Raw genomic sequence first — 19486 nt, forward strand, 5'->3', positions numbered from 1 at the left:
AAGCCTACAGTAATCAAAACAGTATGGAACTGGCACAAAACCAGAAATACAGATAAATGGAACAAGACAGAAAGTCCAGAAATAAACCCATGCACCTATGATCAATTAATCTACGACAAAGGAGGCAAGACTATACAATGGAGAAAAGACAGTGTCTTCAATAAATAGTGCTGGGAAAACTGGACAGCTACATGTAAAAAAATGAAATTAGAACATTTTCTAACACCATGCACAAAAATAAATTCAAAATGAGTTAAAGATCTAAATGTAAGACCGGATACTATAAAACTCTTGGAAGCAAACATAGTAGGAATACTCTTTCACATAAATCGAAGCAGTATCTTTTTTGATCCGTCTCCTAGAGTAATAGAAATAAAGACAAACAAATGGGACCTAATTAATTTCAAAAGCTTCTGCACAGCAAAGGAAACCATCAACAAAATGAAAAGATAACCCACAGAATGGGAGAGAATATTTGTAAATGATGTGACCGACAGGGATTAATCTCCAAAATATAAAAACAGCTCATGCAGCTCTATGGCAAAAAAAAAAAACAACCCAATCAAAAAATGGGCAGAAGATCTAAATAGACATTTCTCCAAAGACATACAGATGGCCAAAAAGCACATGAAAAGATGCTCAACATCAGTAATTATCAGAGAAATGCAAATCAAAACTACAATGAGTTATCACCTCACACCAGTGAGAATGGCCATGATCAAAGTCTAGAAACAGGGACTTCTCTGGTGGCACAGTGGTTAAGACTCCATGCTCCCAATGCAGGGGGCCCGGGTTGGATCCCAGGTCAGGCAACTAGATCCCACATGCATGCCACAACTAAGAGTTCACATGCCACAACTAAGGAGCCCACCTGCCACAACTAAGACCTGGCACAACCAAATAAATAAATAAATAATTTGGTTTGTTTTTTTTTTTAAGTCTACAAACAAATGCCGGAGAGGGTGTGGAGCAAAGGGAACCCTCCTACACTTTTGGTGGGAATGTAAATTGATACAACCACTATGGAGAACACTATGGAGGTTCCTTAAAAAACTAAAAAGAGAACTACCATATGATCCAGCAACCCACTACTGGGCATATATCCAGACAAAAACATGGTTCATTGAACACTGCCGGTCAACTGATTTTCTAAAAGTGTACCAAGACAATTCAATGGAGCAAAATAATCTTTTCAACAAACCATGCTGGGGCAACTGGATACCTTCATGAAAAAGAATAAAGTTGGATTCTTTTCTCACACCATATACAAAAATTAATTCAATACGAATTCTACATCTATATGTAAGAGGTCATACTACAAAACTCTTAGAATCTGACACCAGAAGTACAAGCAATAAAAGATAAAATGGACATCCTTGAAAACCTTTGTGCTTCAAAATGACATCATCAAGAAAGTAAATGACAACTGACAAAATGGTAAAAAATATTTGTAAATTATATATCTAATAAGGGACTTATAGCTAGAATATATAAAGAACTCTTACAACCTGATAATAAAAACACAACCCAATTAAAATATGGGCAAAGGGTCTGAATGGACAAGTAGATGTAAAATGGTCAATAAACACATGAAAAGTTGATTAACATTATTAGCCATCTGGGAAATCTGCTTCTAGTAAATAAAACTGAAAACCACAATGAGATCCCGCTTCACACTTACCAAGACAGCAATAATCAAAAAGACAGATATTAAGTGCTGGTGAGGATATGGAGAAATATGAACCCTCAGTACATTGCTAGTGGATTGAAAAAGGCTGCAAACTGCTTTGTAAAACAGTCTGACAATTCTGTTAAAGGTTAAACAGAGGGTTACCATATAATCCAGCAATCCCAATTCTAGGTATATACTCAAGAGATAAAACACACAAAAACTTATACACAAATGTTCATAGCAACATTATTCATAACAGACAAAAAAGGGAAAAAACCCAAATGTCCATCACCTGATGAATGAATAAATAAAATATGGTATTATCCATACACTAGAACATTACTCATCCTTGAATATGAAGAAAAAAATATTTTTTCTCCCGTTTAACAAATGATACAGGTTGACATAATTTAAAATTACGAAAGAAAAAGAGTAATTTTTCAAAAACATTAAATATGACAAACGTTTGCCTCAGCATCAAAAATAAACAAAAACGGCCAAGGACTGATGTTTGGAATACTTACATTAGGTACTAGAAAACGACTTGTTTCCTTCTGGGGGACAAGACTGGATTCAGCCTGCCCCTTATAAGTAACTAAAACATTACAGGCGTGGCTAACCTCTATTCCTAATAAATAAAAGCCCAACTGAACATATAGCTCATTTTATTCTCTCTTTTTAGATTTTCTGTAGTATTGAAATCACCTTAGAATGCTATATAAGAATTTTAATCATATTTACTGCAATCTATAGAACTGGTGAAAATCGCCTTGATGTAAATTTGCAGAATCATTACTACTTTCATACTCTTGCATTTTCAAGTCAGTATTCCTTATCCTTCCTGTGTTCAGCTAACAATCCATTATGCATATAAAAATGTATGACTAAAAATAAAAATAATCTGGGACTTCCCTGGTGGTCCAGCAGTTAAGACTCCATGCTCCCAAGGCAGGGGGCCTGAGTTCAAACCCTGGTCAAGGAACTAGATCTCACATGCCACAACTAATATCCCGCATGCTGCAACCAAAGATCCCACACACCGCAACTAAAGATCCTGTGTGCCACAACTAAAGACCCAACGCAGCCAAATAAATTTTTTTTAATAAAAAGTTTATGGACATGAAGGCAATTAAACTTCCCAAAGATGGCTGCCACAATATCGTCCATTCCATACATGCTTACAATTTGACACCGACACTCATCAGAGTGACACAGAGGTGGGATGTAATATTCCTTCTCCTTTATTCTGGGCAACAGCAGAATCGATGCTAAGTGACTTCTGGAATAGGTCATAAATGGGGACATGGCTGCTGCCTGGGGCTATTCCAACATTCGCCCTCGAAACCCACCCAAGCAACACGCTGACAGTATTCAGGACACATGGAGAGGTCCTAGCAGAGAGCCACCATCATCCTCCCGACATGTATGTGAAAGAGAGCGCCTTCAAGATGACATCTCCCTCAACTACCACATGACCGCAACTGCACAAGATACTGCAAGTAAGAACCATCTATCTGAGGGTCTGGTCAGCCCCCAGAATTGTGAGGAATAATAATGAAATGATTACTGTGGTTTTCATCACTAAGTGGTGGCATGATGTGGAATAACAGCAGAACATAACCAGAACAAACTGTGTAGGAAAACTACCACACAGCTTGATGCTAGCACACAGTTACTGGGTCACTCCTTGCACCTTATACTATGCACCTCACTTATCCACTCAGGCTTTCAAGCTCTTTTACTTGCTTTAAAGGGGGAAGAAAATTTTACTGATGAATAAAAGAAAAAAATGGAAACAGTCACCATCTCCACTTTTAATAGTACAAAGCTCCTGGCAGACTGCTATTTGTTCTTCAATAACAATTATCCTCTTTTTCTATAGAAATGGTGTGAACTGGACACATGGCAACACAGCTGAAGACCACGTTTTCCAGCCCCTCTTGCAGCTAAGTTGATCAAATGACTAAGTTGTAGCCAGCGGGATATGCACCCTACTTCCAGGTCTTGTGCATCTCCCAATCCCTTTCCCTACCCCCTGGGAAAAAACTGGAACAGCTGTCTTGGACCCAGAGATGAAGCTCCCAGCATTGGATGTCCACCTCTTTAACTTTTCAGTGAGACAAAAATAAACAAGAAAACCAAAAAACACTTCTATCTTTTCTAAGTCACTGTATTTTCAGTCTCTCTGGGACCGTCCCCTAGCCTACACGCTGATATAACTCCTGCAAACCCCTGGCTAACACTTTAGGGCTGACGAGCCACTGGCCATGACACACTGTTGTCATGTCATTAGGCAATTCAATCCGACCTGCTCCCACTCTTCTTCAGGATATTCCCTGTTTTTCTGGCAAGTATTCAATGTGCTTCATTTGTTTTGGCTTTTTAACCACGTGTGACTTACTACATATTAGGCAGAAGTTACAAAATAATTTCTTAAAGGTATGTGGATTTTCACATTATTACTGATGTAACAGGTGTTTTAAAAGTCATCATGGGGCTTCCCTGGTGGCGCAGCGGTTGAGAGCCCGCCTGCCGATGCAGGGGACACGGGTTCGTGCCCCGGTCCGGGAAGACACCACATGCCGCGGAGCGGCTGGGCCCGTGAGCCATGGCCGCTGAGCCTGTGTGTCCGGAGCCTGTGCTACACAATGGGAGAGGCCGCAACAGTGAGAGGCCTGCATAACGGCAAAAAATAATAATAATAATAATTTAAAAATAAATTTAAAAATAAATATAAGTCATCATGAATCCTGGAAAAGAATAAATACATGTGTATGTATAACTAAATCACTTCGCTGTACACCTGAAACTAACACAACACTGTAAATCAAATTATACTCCAATGTAAAAGAAAATAAATAAATAAGTAAATTAATTTTTTAAGTCATGAATCAAATAGCATCTTTAATCAATGAACATTCTAGAAAACTAATGTCAATTACTTCATTAAAATATGCAAGTTTCAAAAAAAATATGCAAGTTTCTCAAATACTTTATAAAACCAAATTGAAATAGAGACAGAGAAAAATAGAGCAATTTAACTAATGTATTATTTTATTCCAATACAAGATATGTGGCAGTGTTTCCCTTCTGACTCTATATCCCCAATTCCTCAAGAAAAATGAAAAATGAAGAATCATAAAACTGAAAGGCTTGTCTCAAATCTCAGCTTTCTTGGCTGTAATATGAAACTAAAACAAATAGGTTAACACTTAATAGAATTAGAAAAAGAAGAACAAACAAAACCTAAAGGCAGCATTAGGAAGGAAATAATAAAGATCAGAGGGGAAATAAATAAAATAGAGATTAAAAACAATAAAACCAGAGCTGGTTCTTTGAAAGGGTAATAAACAAGACTGACAAACCTCTGGCCAGGCTCACGAAGAAGAAAAGAGAGAGAATGCATATAAACTAAATAAGAAATGAAAAAGGAGACATAACAACCGACACTCTAGAAATACAAAAAAACATAAGGGAATACTATGAACAATAATATGCCAACAAATTCAACAACCTAAAAGGAATGGACAACTTTCTAGAAACATACAGTCCACCAAAACTGAATCAAGAAATAGATAATTTGAACAGACTGATCACTAGAAGTGAAATATCAATAGAATCTGTAATTTTAAAACTGCCTACAAACAGAAGTCCAGGACCAGATGGCTTCATAGGTGAATTCTACCAAACATACAAAGAAGAACTCTTACCAATCCTTCTCCAACTCTTCCAAAAAATTGCAGAGGAGGGAATGCTCCCAAAGACATTCTATGAAGCCACCATCACCCTGATATGAAAATCACTAAAACAGAAAATTACAGGCCAATATCTTTGATGAATATAGATGCAAAAATTCTCAACAAAATATTAGCAAACTGAATCCAACAACACATAAAAAAGATTATACACCACGACCAAGTGGGATTCATCCCAAGTTCACAAGGATGGTCCCACATATGCAAATCAATGTGATACACCACATCAACAAGAGAAAAAACAAAAACCACATGATCATCTCAATACATGCAGAAAAAGCATCTAACAAAATGCAACATGCATTCATGATAAAAACTCTTACCAAAATGGGTACAGAGGGAACATATCTCAACATGATAAAAGCTATTTATGACAAACCCACAGCTAATATAATACTCCACAGTGAAAAGCTGACAGCCTTCCCACTAAAATCTGGAACAAGACAAGGATGCCCACTCTCACCACTTCTGCTCAACATAGTACTGGAAGTCTTAGCCACAGCAATCAGACAAGAAAAGAAATAAAAGGTATCCAAATTGGAACGGAAGAGATAAAACTGTCATTATATGCAAATGACGTGATTCTATATACAGAAAATCCTAAAAACTCCACACAAAAACTACTAGAACTGATAAATTCAGCAAGTTAGCAGGATAAAAGATTAACATACAGAAATCGGTTGTATTTCTTTACACTAACAACGAAATAGCAGAAAGGGAATGTAAAAAAAAAAAAAAAAAAAAAAAACAATACCTTTCAAAATCACACCCCCAAAAATAAAATACTAAATAAACCTGACCAAGGAGGTGAAAGACTTATACACTGAGAACTATAAAACATTAAAAAAGGAAACTGAAGATGATTCAAAGAAATGGAAAGATATCCCATGCTCTTGGATAAGAAGATTTAATATTGTTAAAATGGCCATACTACCCAAAGCAATCCACAGATTTAATGCGATCCCTATCAAATTACTCATGACATTTTTCACAGAACTAGAACAAATAATCATAAAATTCATATAGAACCATCAAAGACGCAGAATCGCCAAAGCAATCCTGAAGAAAAAGAACAAAGCAGATGGCATAACCCTCCCAGACTTCAGACAATACTACAAAGCTACAGCAATCAAAACAGCATGGTATTGGCACAAAAAACAGACATATGGATCAATGGAACAGAACAGAGAGCCCAGAAATAAACCCACACAACTACGGTCAATCACACAGCTTCGACACATGAGGCAAGAATGTACAAAGGGAAAAAGACAGTCTCTTCAGCAAGTGGTGCTGGGAAAGTTAGACAGCCACATGTAAATCAATGAATTTAGAACACTCCATCACATCATATGCAAAAATAAACTCAAAATGGCTTAAAGACTTCAATATAAGACATGACACCATAAAACTCCTAGAAAAGATCACAGACAAAACATTCTCTGACATAAATCGTAACAATGTCTCCTTTGGTCAGTCTCCCAAGGTGATAGAAATACAAACAAAAATAAACAAATGGGACCTAATCAAACTTACAAGCTTTTGCACAGCAAAGGAAACAATCAACAAAACGAAAAGACAACCTACGGAATGGGAGAAAATATTTGCAAATGATGCAACCAACAAGGGTTTAATTTCCAAAATATACAAACAGCTCAAACAACTCAACAACAAAAAGAAAACAAACAACCCAATCAAAAAATGGGCAGAAGACCTAAATAGACATTTCTCCAAAGAGGAAATACAAATGGACAGTAGGCACATGAAAAGATGCTCAACATTGCTAAACTATTAGAGAAATGCGAACCAAAACTACAATGAGGCACCACCTCACACTGGTCAGAATGGCCATCATTAAAACCTCTACAAACAACAAATGCTGGAGAGGATATGCAGAAAAGGGAACCCTCCTACACAGTTGGTGGAAATGTAAATTGGTACAGCCACTGTGGAGAACAGTATGGAGATTCCTCAGAAACCTAAAAATAGAGCCACCATATGATCCAGCGATCCCACCCCTGGGCATATATCCAGAGAAAACTCTAATCCAAAGAGATACACGCACCCCTATGTTCCTAGCAGCACTATTCACAATAGCCAACACATGGAAACAACCTAAATGTCCACTGACAGAGGAATGGATAAAGAAGATGTGGTACATATATACAATGGAATACTATTCAGCCATAGAAAAAGAATGAAACAATGCCACTTGCAACAACATGGACGCAACTAGAGATGATCATACCAAGTGAAGTAAGTCAGAAGGAGAAAGACAAATATCATATGATATCACTTAGATATGACACAAATGAACCTATCTACTAAACAGACTCACGGACATAGAGAACAGACTTGTGGTTGCCAAAGGGGAGGGGCTGGGGGAGGGATGGAGTGAGAGACTGGGGTTAGTAGATGTAAGCTTTTATATATAGAATGGATAAACAACAAGATCCTACTGTATAGCACAAAGAACTATACTCAGTATCCTGTGGTAAACCATAATGGAAAAGAATATTTTTTTAAAATGTATATATACGTATAATTGAATCGCTTTGTTGTACAGCAGAAATTAACAGAACACTGTAAATCAACTATACTTCAATAAAAAATAAAATAAATAGGTTAAGAACAAAGAGTTTGACCAAGTCTTGGAGGTTTGATTCTCTATTAAAAACTTGATATTCAAAGATGAGATGAAAAGCAAAAAGACATCTATTATGGCAAAATACCTTAGATCCATGCCAAGGCTCTATGGATATTTAGGGGCTAGAACATAGGTAGCAAAATCTGACAATTTGTTTGTACATGTCAATTATAAAAGCCTTTAAAAGATAAAATTTAACTCACCATCTGTGTCCTCAACCATATCAAGTTTAAGGGCCTTTGTTCCATCGAAGCAAAACGCCCTGATGGAATTTAGCCCTAACAATAACGCATTCTGCTTTATTTTTTCTACTTTGTTGGATATTTTATCCAGTGCTATCACTTCTCCCTAAAAAAACAAAACAAACACATAAAAAAGTGAGAATCCAAAGCAGTCATGAAAGTTATTAATAATGAGGAAAACGGACAACAATTATCGTCTTCCCCACTTTCCTCCTATCCCCAGCTCTAAAGCTGAAATCATCATCCAAAGGAGTATCAAATTTACATCCAATACTTAAGTCTTACCTTTTAAAGAACAGAATCTTGCCATATAATTTTCTTATAATGCCCATCTACTTTTAATCCGCAAAACTCAAAAGCAAAAGCAGTGTTTGCAATCTTCTAAAGAAACTTTAAAATACCCATCTGAGATAAATATTTAAAAATCGCCAATTTGATGTGCCTTGCTCACCTCTGGAAGGGCATGAACTAACGTTCTGAGACATTTGCCTTCTGGGCCTCTGAGATACAGATGAATGTTACTTGTAAAATCAATCCTCAGCCCAATACTTTCTGAGGTACATACATATAATAAAATTCATGTGAATTCTGACAACTCAAGACAGAAAAATAGAAGCTTGTATATCACAGCAAAATGTTCTGCACTGGTAGTAGTTCAAAAATAATTTTACATGGGAACACTTCAATTAAGTCAAGGTCAACAAAGACAAGAGGCTACAGTTTTGTGAATGAGTTGTGATAGTCACATGGTATTTTAAAACACACTATGAAATGTTCTGCAGAGATGGTGATGTAAATGTTTCAATGTATTTTTTTTTTTGCTTTTGTTCCTCCTTGCTGTGACATACGCATTGACTGCATAGGCTACAATACTGAAGATCTGCTGCTTATGTTCTTGAATGTGACACCAGGTTTAGCGGCCAGCGTAGTTCCAGATAATACCCTGACGGACAGGAAAACCATTTCAAATGAGTTGAACTGGAAAAGTAGGCAAAAACCACCAGAATAAGGTTCCACTGTAGCTACAGTGAAGGAGAAACTGCACTGGCTGAAGGCTGCTCTTACAAAAGTACAAGACTGGAAGCCTCACTTATACAAAATTCTGCTTAACTACAAAAAAATTTTTTTTTAAATCAACAACAAAGACAAATTAAAAGTATTAACAAAATCTGGGATTCAATTCTGTCTCAACATTTCTGTTCAGGTTCCTGGGTGCTGGCCCGCCGGGAGATTGCCTAAATGGCCCCAACTCCTCAAGTCTCCGTGTATCCCCACCCTCTGCCGTGACCTTGCAACACCAGGCTGGTCCGACTCGGCCTCGGCCACCTGGTTTGCATTGGCCGATGGGATGACAGAGGGGTGATGCAAGGACAGAGGCGGAACGCTGGCCTTGCTCTGCTCTGTCCTCCGCCCCTGCTGACCCTCAGCTACTGCGCTCTGCTGTGCTCGTGCCCTAGCCCCACAGGAGGGTCAGAGATGCAGGGACCAGCGGCAAGACATCCCCGTGGCCTCAGCTGAGCCAACCTGAGCCTAACCCAAGTGAGGGAGCCCACCCGAGGTCATGAGAAACTCCGGCCAACCCACAGCTGACCAGGTGCCAGAGTCGGGCTGGGGGCCATCGAGTGAACCCCAGACTCCGGAGGGCAGGCAGTGCCACCGAGGCTGTGTGGTTGTTTTCACACAGCGTTATACAACCAACAGAGAATTCACACACCTCTAATATCCAGCCTCTCTTCGGAAAGACTTCTTACTGGAGAGCAGAAAATACCTCTGAGTGAATATACTTCTAAGCAAACACAATAAATATCATACCGTAAGGGAGGGGGATAATTATCACTTCCTCAAAGCATATAATCTTTACATGTGAGCTTTCAGGAAAACTGAGAAATGATTTGCATTAAACACCGCAACTCCATAAAACGAACCCTTCTGTTTTGTGTTCATGTTACACACTGGTGGTATTTAATGCATTTTTTTCCCTAAAGAGTTTTGTTTGTTTTGTTTTGTTTTTTACTGTTACCACCTTGAAGTCTTTTTCGACAAAGAGTAGTGTAAGTTAATAAGCAAGTGTATCTCCTCTAATGAACCATGGAGATCAATTCCACGATATTTAAACGACAAATACCTTTTTCCGCTGGAGATCTTTCTTAGATTGAAGGCGGCTCATTGAGCTTGTACTAGTGCTACTGCAATGTCTGTGTATATGTGAAGAGCATATAGACAGTGTTATGGATTTTACACACATATACACACACACATTTATAGTGCAGAGATGACAGGTTTAGGCCTTCAGTGTATTTACTGAAAAGATAAAATTTTACATTTGTATATTTTTATCCCCATTTGTGACATTGTGAATGTTTCAGAAATTCCAATAGTGACCAATATGAATGTGTAAGAAATGACAATTTTCATCAGAAGTCTTCGAACAATTAAAGTTATCTGCACTAATGAAAGGGAAAAGTTACAATTTCATCCTCGACACAGTACAACTTCCAACTATTTTCTGTGCAAGATTGCTTGTAGATCCCTTGACAGTCCTAAGCATCAAATATAGATCAAAAATGTCATCACCTGATAAAGTCCAACAACTGGCTCTTACAAGAGTGAGAAATACTGTATCTTTTTTATCAGGCAAATTAGCTGGAGCAGAAAGGCTTTTGCTAAATCAGCCTCATGGAGGTTGCCATGCCAGCAAGTCTTACCTCAGTAGGTAATTTTTTCTTCTTTATAAATTAGTACTAGGAAGAAAAGCGCTGAGTTTCCTAGGCACATAAGCATTTTCACTGCTGTATAAATCTGAGCTAAACTAGAAAAGTGACAACGGACACACGGCCCTCACTATCCTCGGGTCCTTGCTCCGCACTTCACTCGCCTGAGCTTCCACGGCACGTTACATACACTCCCTTACATACATCCTCAACTCACGTGCGTCTGTTTCTTGCACATCCAAGGGACAAAAGCTCAGCTGTGATTAAACCAGGCCTTCGCCAACTTCCTGTCTATCCCCCGCCACGCAGCCAAAAAGCACGTCACTAGCCCAACTCATCTCACTCTAAGCCCACGGCTGCTGTACCCATGGGGCCCTTGGCGCGAAACTGAATTCTCACGTCGCATCCGCAAGCCATTCTCACTCCTTATCCGAGATCGACACTTCCTGTCTTCTCAAACCCCTGACCCCCTGCCTTCCCCTTCCCCATCCCCATCTGAAGACGCTGCTTCCTTTTCAGAGAAAACTGCAACAACCAGAAGCCAACTCCCAGTCTCCCACCACGTGTACCAGTCCACCAACACCTCTGCCCATATCCTCGGCCTTACCTCCTACTTCCAAGGATAAACCGCCTCATGCCACCATCTAAAGCCACGGTGCATCAAATCCTGCCCCATTTCACCTACCCCAAGATCCTGTTCCGGCCATTTTCCCGTTCCCTCAGGGGTAACCAATTTCCCCTTCTAATCTCTCTTCTCCGTCAGCATGCACTGCTATTTCCCTCATCTTAAAAAAAGGACTCCCCGAGTCCACCCTCAAGCACTGCCCCACTTCTCTGCCCTCCGGGAGAAATGTGCCCTGCCCCCCCCCTTCGCTTCCTCCCGTTTCTATCCAAGCAGGCCTCTCCACTCACCGCCCGTCACCTACGAGGTGCTGAGCCCACGGGGAGGGGCTCTCGGGCCTCACCCCACCGGCCCCGCCGGGACGTCTCACCCAGCTGCTCGCTCCGCCCCCTGTCGACCCCTTCCTGGCGCGGCGCCCAGGGCATCGCGGGCCCCTGGCGGTCCTGCCGCCTCAGTGGCCGCTCCTCCTGGTTCCCCGAGCCCCGAGTGTCGGCGCACCGCAGCCCCAAGGCTCGCCTTCCGGCCTCCCCTACCTTCTACGGCCCCGCATCAGCCTCCCGGCCTCGCACGTCGTATCCGTGTGCGGACGACGTCCCCACTTCCGTCTCCAACCCAGACCTCCCTCCCGTGCCCTGCACTCAAATACCCCACCGCCCGCTCCGCGCCGTCTGCTGCCTGCCTCACGGGACCGCGCTCCAACAGAACCGAAACGAAACGGCTGACTTTCCCCTGCAAAACGTGCCCCTCCCGTCGTCCGTCCTTCCAGGTCCTCTGGCCAAACGCCTCAGGAGTCACGCTGCGCCGGCCTCTCATGTTCACAGCCCACCCACGTCCAATCCACCAACAACTCCGGACAGCCCCAGCTTCGAAACACACCCAGAATCTGACCGACCTCCTACCACCTCCATGACGCCCCTGAATTACTGCTGTCTCCCAGGCGGTCCCTCTGCTTCCGCCGCTGTGCAACGCCGCGGCCAAGGTGAGGAGCACGCAAGCTTACGTCGCTCTTCTGCCCCAAACCTCCAAGGACCTCCCGTCGCCGGGGCGGACGTGAAGTCCCGGGAGAGCCTGCGAAGCTGCTCTGCCCATGCCCCACCCCACCCCCGCCTCTGACCTCTTCCCGCCCCCCCACCCCGCTCCTCACTTAGGCTACGCCGCCAAACTACCACGGTCCCCGACCCCGACCCCCCTTTCCCCAGCGAGTCGGGCGGCGTCCAGCCTGAGCGTTCGCACTTACGCCTGCTCTCGCTGGTACATTCTCCCACCTGTAAGTCTCCCCCAAATGCCACCTTCCCGGTGGGCTTCTCCCTCACCACCCACTTCAAACTGCAAACTCACTCTCCCTTCCCCAGTATTCCCAATCCCATACCCCTCCCACAGCTAGATATGCCTATCTTTTATTCCCTCATTTGTTTCTCACCTGTGTCCTCTTACTGGAATGTAAGCTCCACGAAGAAGGAAACTGTGCTCACTATGCTTTATTGCTGTACGCCAGCACTTGGCACACAGTAAGAATAAATCAATATTTTTTAAATCAGTCCATCAATTAAAATCTGACTGTAGATCAAGAAAGATACTGTAGGGGAAGCTGCTAGCAAGGGCAAATATTTTAGGAACCATTTGGTTTCACAGAATTTGAAACAAACTGGAAAGACAGCATCAACTGGCCGTATCCTTCTCAAGCTGAAGAATCTCCGTTGAAGCAGAGTGGTTACAAGGCCACAGAGCTTGGAACACAGATAAAACTAGCGCACGACGCAAGAAAACACATCAGCAAATACGCATACGTAGGGAAAAGCAGTAATATTTGAGCTAAAGTTATCCAAGGACAGACTTTTCTTTTGTGACAATGAAGCAGGCTTTATTAAGCCAAATCATGGTTTTTATGAAGCCCAAGGCAAGAAGAACACAGACACGTACAGATGTTCAGTATGAGCGCGTGTATTCAGCTGGCCAAAGACATCTTACGGAGAAACCCGAACGAACATTTGGCCAAACCAATACAGTTATTATCACCTTTATATCTGCATATATATCAACAATATATATTTGGACACTTTAATAATGGACTGCCAAATTAACTTTCAGTGGTAGAATTTATTTGAATAGTTTAAAAAGTGTCAAGTCTTGTAATTAAGAACATGGAAAGATCTCTTAAATGTTTCATGTAGACTTAATCGTTTGAGGGAAAAATTCTATTCCATAAATGTATTCGGCAAATCTGGGACTCAAGAAGGTCTTGAGATAGTCTTCACAAATGACAATGGTCTACTGAACCTAATATGTGATGGACGTCACCACTGAGCGGCCTTCTCTTTGGCTGACTCGAAATCGACCAGATTATGAATGTCTGTGTAATGTTCCGTAAGTCACACACGCTTCCACCTCCATCACTGAGACATGCAGGGTATCAAGAGCAGCTCTGCACAAAGACAGCCTCACCTGGTCGTGCATCAGCGCTGCAATGTGTGTCGTCTTGCCTCCGGGGGCCGCACACAAATCTAGAATCTTCTCTCCAGGCTGAGGATCCAGAACATGACTCACTACAGCAGACGGCAAATTCTATAAGGAAAAAAATTAATTCGTTATCAGTGACTCGAGATCATTTTAAGTTTCAGAATCTGAGGACGTAAAGAAGTCTTTGGAGGTAACCCAGTACAGCATCCTCGGCCAAGAGTATGTTTTCTGTAGACATACCAGTGTCAGGATAGTCAATTTCCCAGGGTGTGCTACAATCGCACAGGCCAGCCACACACATGCACAACACATTAAAAACTGAACTCTAATATAAAGACACTAAAACACGTATGTGGCCACTGAAGATTCAGTGATTCTCCATCTAGAGATGATACTGATGCTTCACCCCTAACAAAGATAACGTTAATGTAATGGCCACAGATGACGGAAATTTCCAATCCAACGTAATACGTTGAGAACCTTCTGGTATGCAATCAGTTGAAAGCATGAAACAGTCCCAGTGAAGAGGCTTCATTAAATATTTAAATGATGACAAAGTTTCCCTAAAACCATTTCATCTACTACCTTTCTCTACAGTATTGCTCAATCCTGGCTGCATGACAGAATCACCTGGTGAGTTCTGTCTTTTGTTGTTTTTAATGTGCAGAGTCATCTAGAATAGTGAAATCAGAATTTCTGGCAATAGGGCCAGGCATCGGTGTTTTTAAGATCTCCCCAGGTGCTTCTAACGTGCAGCTGGCTGTGCACCCTTGCTACGCTACAGCCAATTCTCAACCTTAGCTGCAAACTAGAACCACCCGGGAGAGCTTTTCACCATCCTGACCCAGGCCCCACCCCAGCCAGACCAACTAAAGCCCATTCAGGCGGTAGAGTCCAGGCAGCAGCGTGTATTTAAAACTCTCAGATTATCCAACCTCATCTGGCTTTTAAATCAATTATTTCCAAGAAACCAGGCAATGAAAAGATCAACTTTTGAGCACCATTTTTTTGATTCCACATAACCTAGAATGCAACTAGAATATAACTGAAAACAGCTGTTGTAAATATTTAAGTGTTAAACCTTTCACTGTCAATCATTTCAATCGTGAAAGACATCAAAGGCGTTTCTGTAATTCTGTGGACTGTGGTCAGGCAAATCAAAAGTTTCCTTTGTGGTTTTGAAAAACCAAATAATATTGCACATTCGTAATTTTAATGATTGTGTGCAACACTCCAATTAACTTTATAAAGTACACCCTTGTGTAACTTCAACTGTTGACGTGAGAAATAATCAATTATCACCAGCCTTTACAACCTCCTCTCCTCAACAAGGAACCCACAATGTGAAGCTTCCACGTGAGCTGTTGCGAACAAGTAACAGTACAGATTTGGAGATAATGGTTTCCAGAGAAAGGCAAGGCAAGAGGCATCCAAAAAAAAAAAAAAAAAACCCACAAATTTCACCAGGGATTTTCCCAAGTATATAATTCTATCTATCTGTAAAGTACCTTCAATAATCACACAGAATGGACAAAGTACTAGTTGCCTAACTCTGGGGCTTACAAGGTATACAGCCAATCACCCTATGAACTACCTCATCTTCACAAGTTAAGAGGTGAACATCATTCAAGAAATGGTATCAGTGTTCTTCAGTTACAGCAGTGCAGGCTTGTGATAATATATTCAAAGAGCCCAGCACAACACACCACTGAAAGGCTGGCAGGACTGCCCTAGTGGCGCAGTGGTTAAGAATCCGCCTGCCAATGCAGGGGGCACAGGTTCGAGCCCTGGTCCGGGAAGATCCCACATGCCGCGGAGCAACTAAGCCCGTGCGCCACAACTACGGAGCCTGTGCTCTACAGCCCGAGCTCCTCAACAAGGGAAGCCACGGCAGCGAGAAGCCCAGGCACCACAACGATCAGTAGCCCCCAACTCACCGCAACTAGAGAAAGCCCGTGCGCAGCAAGGAAGACCCGACACAGCCAAAGAGAAATAATAAATAAATAAAATTTTTTTAAAAAAGAAGCAAGAGCGGTCTTGGGAACTGTTTCTCTAAAAAAAAAAAAGTAAAACATGAAAATAAAATAAAAAATAGAAAGAAATAAAAAAGGCTGGCAAAGACTACTGCAGAAGATTCTACATAACCATGTGTGACTTTATATTAGGTTATACGCATCCTAATGGTTTACATCATCACTAATGTAGAATCAGATGACAAACGTAAATCTGTTTTCCTATTTGTTCACCCCAGAATTAATCTCTGGATTTATAAAATGACTTTTGGTTACATACTAAGCAGAGTAGAAAGCAAATGTCATCTATGCTTAAGTTAGGGTACAGATGCTACTACCTACCAATTGTGCGACCTTATTCAGGAACCTGACCAGATCCGGTCTTCAGTATCTTCATGTTACATTGGTAATAATAATAATAATAAGAAGAAGATAATAAAAATACCACCTAACAAGCAGACTGTAAGGAATCATATGAGCTAATGTACATGAAAGTACATCATAAACCGGACAAGGGAAAACAAATTACTTGTTATATCACAGCAGCTGATGACCATCTGACCAAACTCTGCTAGCAGTAAACCATATGGATCTCACTCCGAGTCACACGTGGAACGTTTACATGTATAGCAAATGCATGCTTCATTTAGGGATTAATAGTGGAAACGGAAAGCGATCATTACAATAAGCTACACTAAGTAGCTTGCTTTTTTTTTTTTTTTTTTTTTTTACAGCAGTTACAGACAATTATTTTATAATAAGAAAAGTACAACCATATTTATTAAACTTGAGGGTAGGAAAGAGGAAGGAAAGCACATTCAGGAAGAAGCTCTCAAACCAAAGCTGAGAACTGGTGCCTGAGAGAAATGACACAGACCCCACCGTCCCACGCGGCGGCGCCTTTCCTCTCCTAAGGGTGAGCGTGAGTCGCGGCGGCACCCCGTGCACGCCTTCTCATCCTACTTCTTGTGCTTATTACCCTACAATACGCACCGCTGGGCAAAGGAAGGGGGAAAAGGTAGTTAATCGCTCGAGAAAAAGAGAAAGTGCTTACTAAGCTTTTCCTTACTACTTAACCAAAGGTAGATCAGAAAACATACAAATACACTGCAAAAAAAAAAAAAGTTGATAGAAGTGAAAAAACCAACCCTTAGATTTCAAATAATTCACTGAAGTATATTGCAATGTCACTAAGTATTTTGCTTTTACAAATACTTACTTGTAAAAATAAGTAGCTGGGCAGTACGCTGTCAAATGAGGGGCTCAGATACACTGGGTCTGTCATTCTTACACCTATGCCTCTGAAAAACAGGAAATCTAACATTACTCAGTATCAATCAGACAATCTACGCAATCTCCATTTCTAAGAACGCAGGCAAGTAACATGTCAAATATAAGGTGTTCTGCCTTTTTAAAACCTTTTTTACTCAACACCAAAATACTTAAACGTATTCCTGTGAAGTGTTTCTGGATTCTTATCCACGGTAGAGTAGGGCACTGGGAGCACTAAAAAGGATAAAGTTACATAAAATTCTCATTTAAGCACCCCTGCATTCCTTTAGAAATCTGCGCAGACTGAAAAGTGGAGACCATCTGAGTCTTTATTCCCTGATGCATTCTCATCTTTCTGGTAACAGATTTATGACCACTGCCATTAGCCTTTCAATGCAACAAACATTTTGTGATCCCTTCAGTTAGCCAGGCACTATGCTCAGTACTTGTGTGAAAAATAAAAACTGGGCTTCCCTGGCGGCGCAGTGGTTGGGAGTCCGCCTGCCGATGCGGGGGACGCGTGTTCGTGCCCTGGTCCGGGAAGATCCCACGTGCCGCGGAGCGGCTGGGCCCGTGAGCCGTGGCCGCTGCGCCTGCGCGTCCGGAGCCTGCGCTCCACAACGGGAGAGGCCACAGCGGTGAGAGACCCGCGTACCGCAAAAAATAATGATAATAATAATAATAAATAAATAAATAAAAACATATGTTAAGAATCACGCTGGGGATAAGCCATGACAAACGCGCCACACTGCTTCCCTCCCACCTCGTTAGAGAGTAGCTGCCCAGTACTGACACCATCCGCAGGATGACCTTTGCCACCTCTGTCCCCAGCCGTCAGTGGCGGTGGAGCTGATCGGAGCAGCAAGGGCCCAGGATGGCCCTGGTGGGCGGCGATCCACTAAGACAAACATCGCAGTCAGAGAGGCTGTGCGAGGGGAGGGAAGGTGCACAAGCACACGGTTAGAGAAAAGCCAGGCGTGGCCAGCTGCACAGGTCACACGAGAGGGAGCGAGGAAACGGGAAAATCAGCGTGCTGTGCCAGGGATGAAAGGGGCACGGAAAGAAGAACGGGGCCCGCAGACACGGCACGTTGGTAAGTTCAGAGTGTGTGAACTGACCGTGGCAAAGAGGCACCTACACAGACGTGCGTACACCCTGCGTGATGTAGATGGGCTAATTTTACTCACAACACTTCTGACACCACGGGTGTGGGCTTCTCTCTCACCCACCAACTCTCCACCTCTCTGGACACCAAGTGGGTGTCCTGCAACTCACTTAACTTCTGACAGACTGCCTGGGGTCACCGTCAGGCTCCACAGGCTCAGGCCAACAAGCCTGGCCCCGCGCCAGGTGCCAGCTGCACCTCCCAGGCTGCGACCTGGCCTTGTGACTGACTGGCTATGAATTTGGAGGCTCCTAGACTCCCCCCCTCCTCAGCTTCGACAATCCACCAGGATGACTCACAGAACTCAGGAAAACAATTTACCTGTCTGCCTACCAACCGGAAGCTTTTGGCACATGAAGGTAAATAAAAGGAAAGGCTATTAAATACAGGAAACAGTTGCATGTAGTAACACTAATATATTTTAAAATAAGTCAACAGTAAACCACTGGGAAAAAAAAAAAAAATATATATATATATATATATATATATATATATATATATATATATATACACACACCCAAGATGGGCATCTTTTGTATTAAGAAAGGAAGCATTGTAAAATAATTCTGAATTTGTGTTGGTTGTAGATTGAGTGTACTGTTGAAAAATATTGGGTTCTTGTTTTCTGTTTTGTTTTTTTGTGTGTGCACGCGTATGTGTGTGTTTGGGTATTTTTTTCTTTAACTGACAAGCCATGTTGAGAGGTCTTGGACCACTGCTTTTCCCCTATGTGAGTCAATACACAGTGCTGCTGTGTGTGTATATTTTGTGTGTGTGTGTGTATTTGCTAATTTTTATTAATTCTAGTTTTTCATTAAATAAGTTTGACGTTTTTTTCTGTAAACAAAAAAAAAATGGTGACTTCACTTACGGTCACCAGTTTACTATGAAGGATACAACTGGGGAAACAGCCAAACAGAAGGGATGCATCGCG

The 19486-nt window shown here is 41.7% G+C and overlaps 1 protein-coding gene across 4 annotated transcripts in view; it reads right to left on the minus strand.

The window, feature by feature from the left end:
* NSUN6 (NOP2/Sun RNA methyltransferase 6) overlaps positions 1–19486 on the minus strand; it is a 72425-nt gene that overhangs the window by 18874 nt on the left and 34065 nt on the right. For all 4 annotated transcript variants that reach the window (XM_067030508.1, XM_059058341.2, XM_059058340.2 and 1 more), the window contains 3 exons: positions 17335–17416; positions 14089–14208; positions 8275–8419 (listed from right to left, as the gene is read on the minus strand). In XM_067030508.1, coding sequence (XP_066886609.1) covers positions 8275–8419; positions 14089–14208; positions 17335–17416 — 347 coding nt within the window. The remainder of the gene's footprint in view (positions 1–8274; positions 8420–14088; positions 14209–17334; positions 17417–19486) is intronic.

The sequence above is a fragment of the Kogia breviceps genome, chromosome 3 (genome assembly GCF_026419965.1).
Source record: "Kogia breviceps isolate mKogBre1 chromosome 3, mKogBre1 haplotype 1, whole genome shotgun sequence".
Taxonomy (NCBI): Eukaryota; Metazoa; Chordata; class Mammalia; order Artiodactyla; family Physeteridae; genus Kogia; species Kogia breviceps.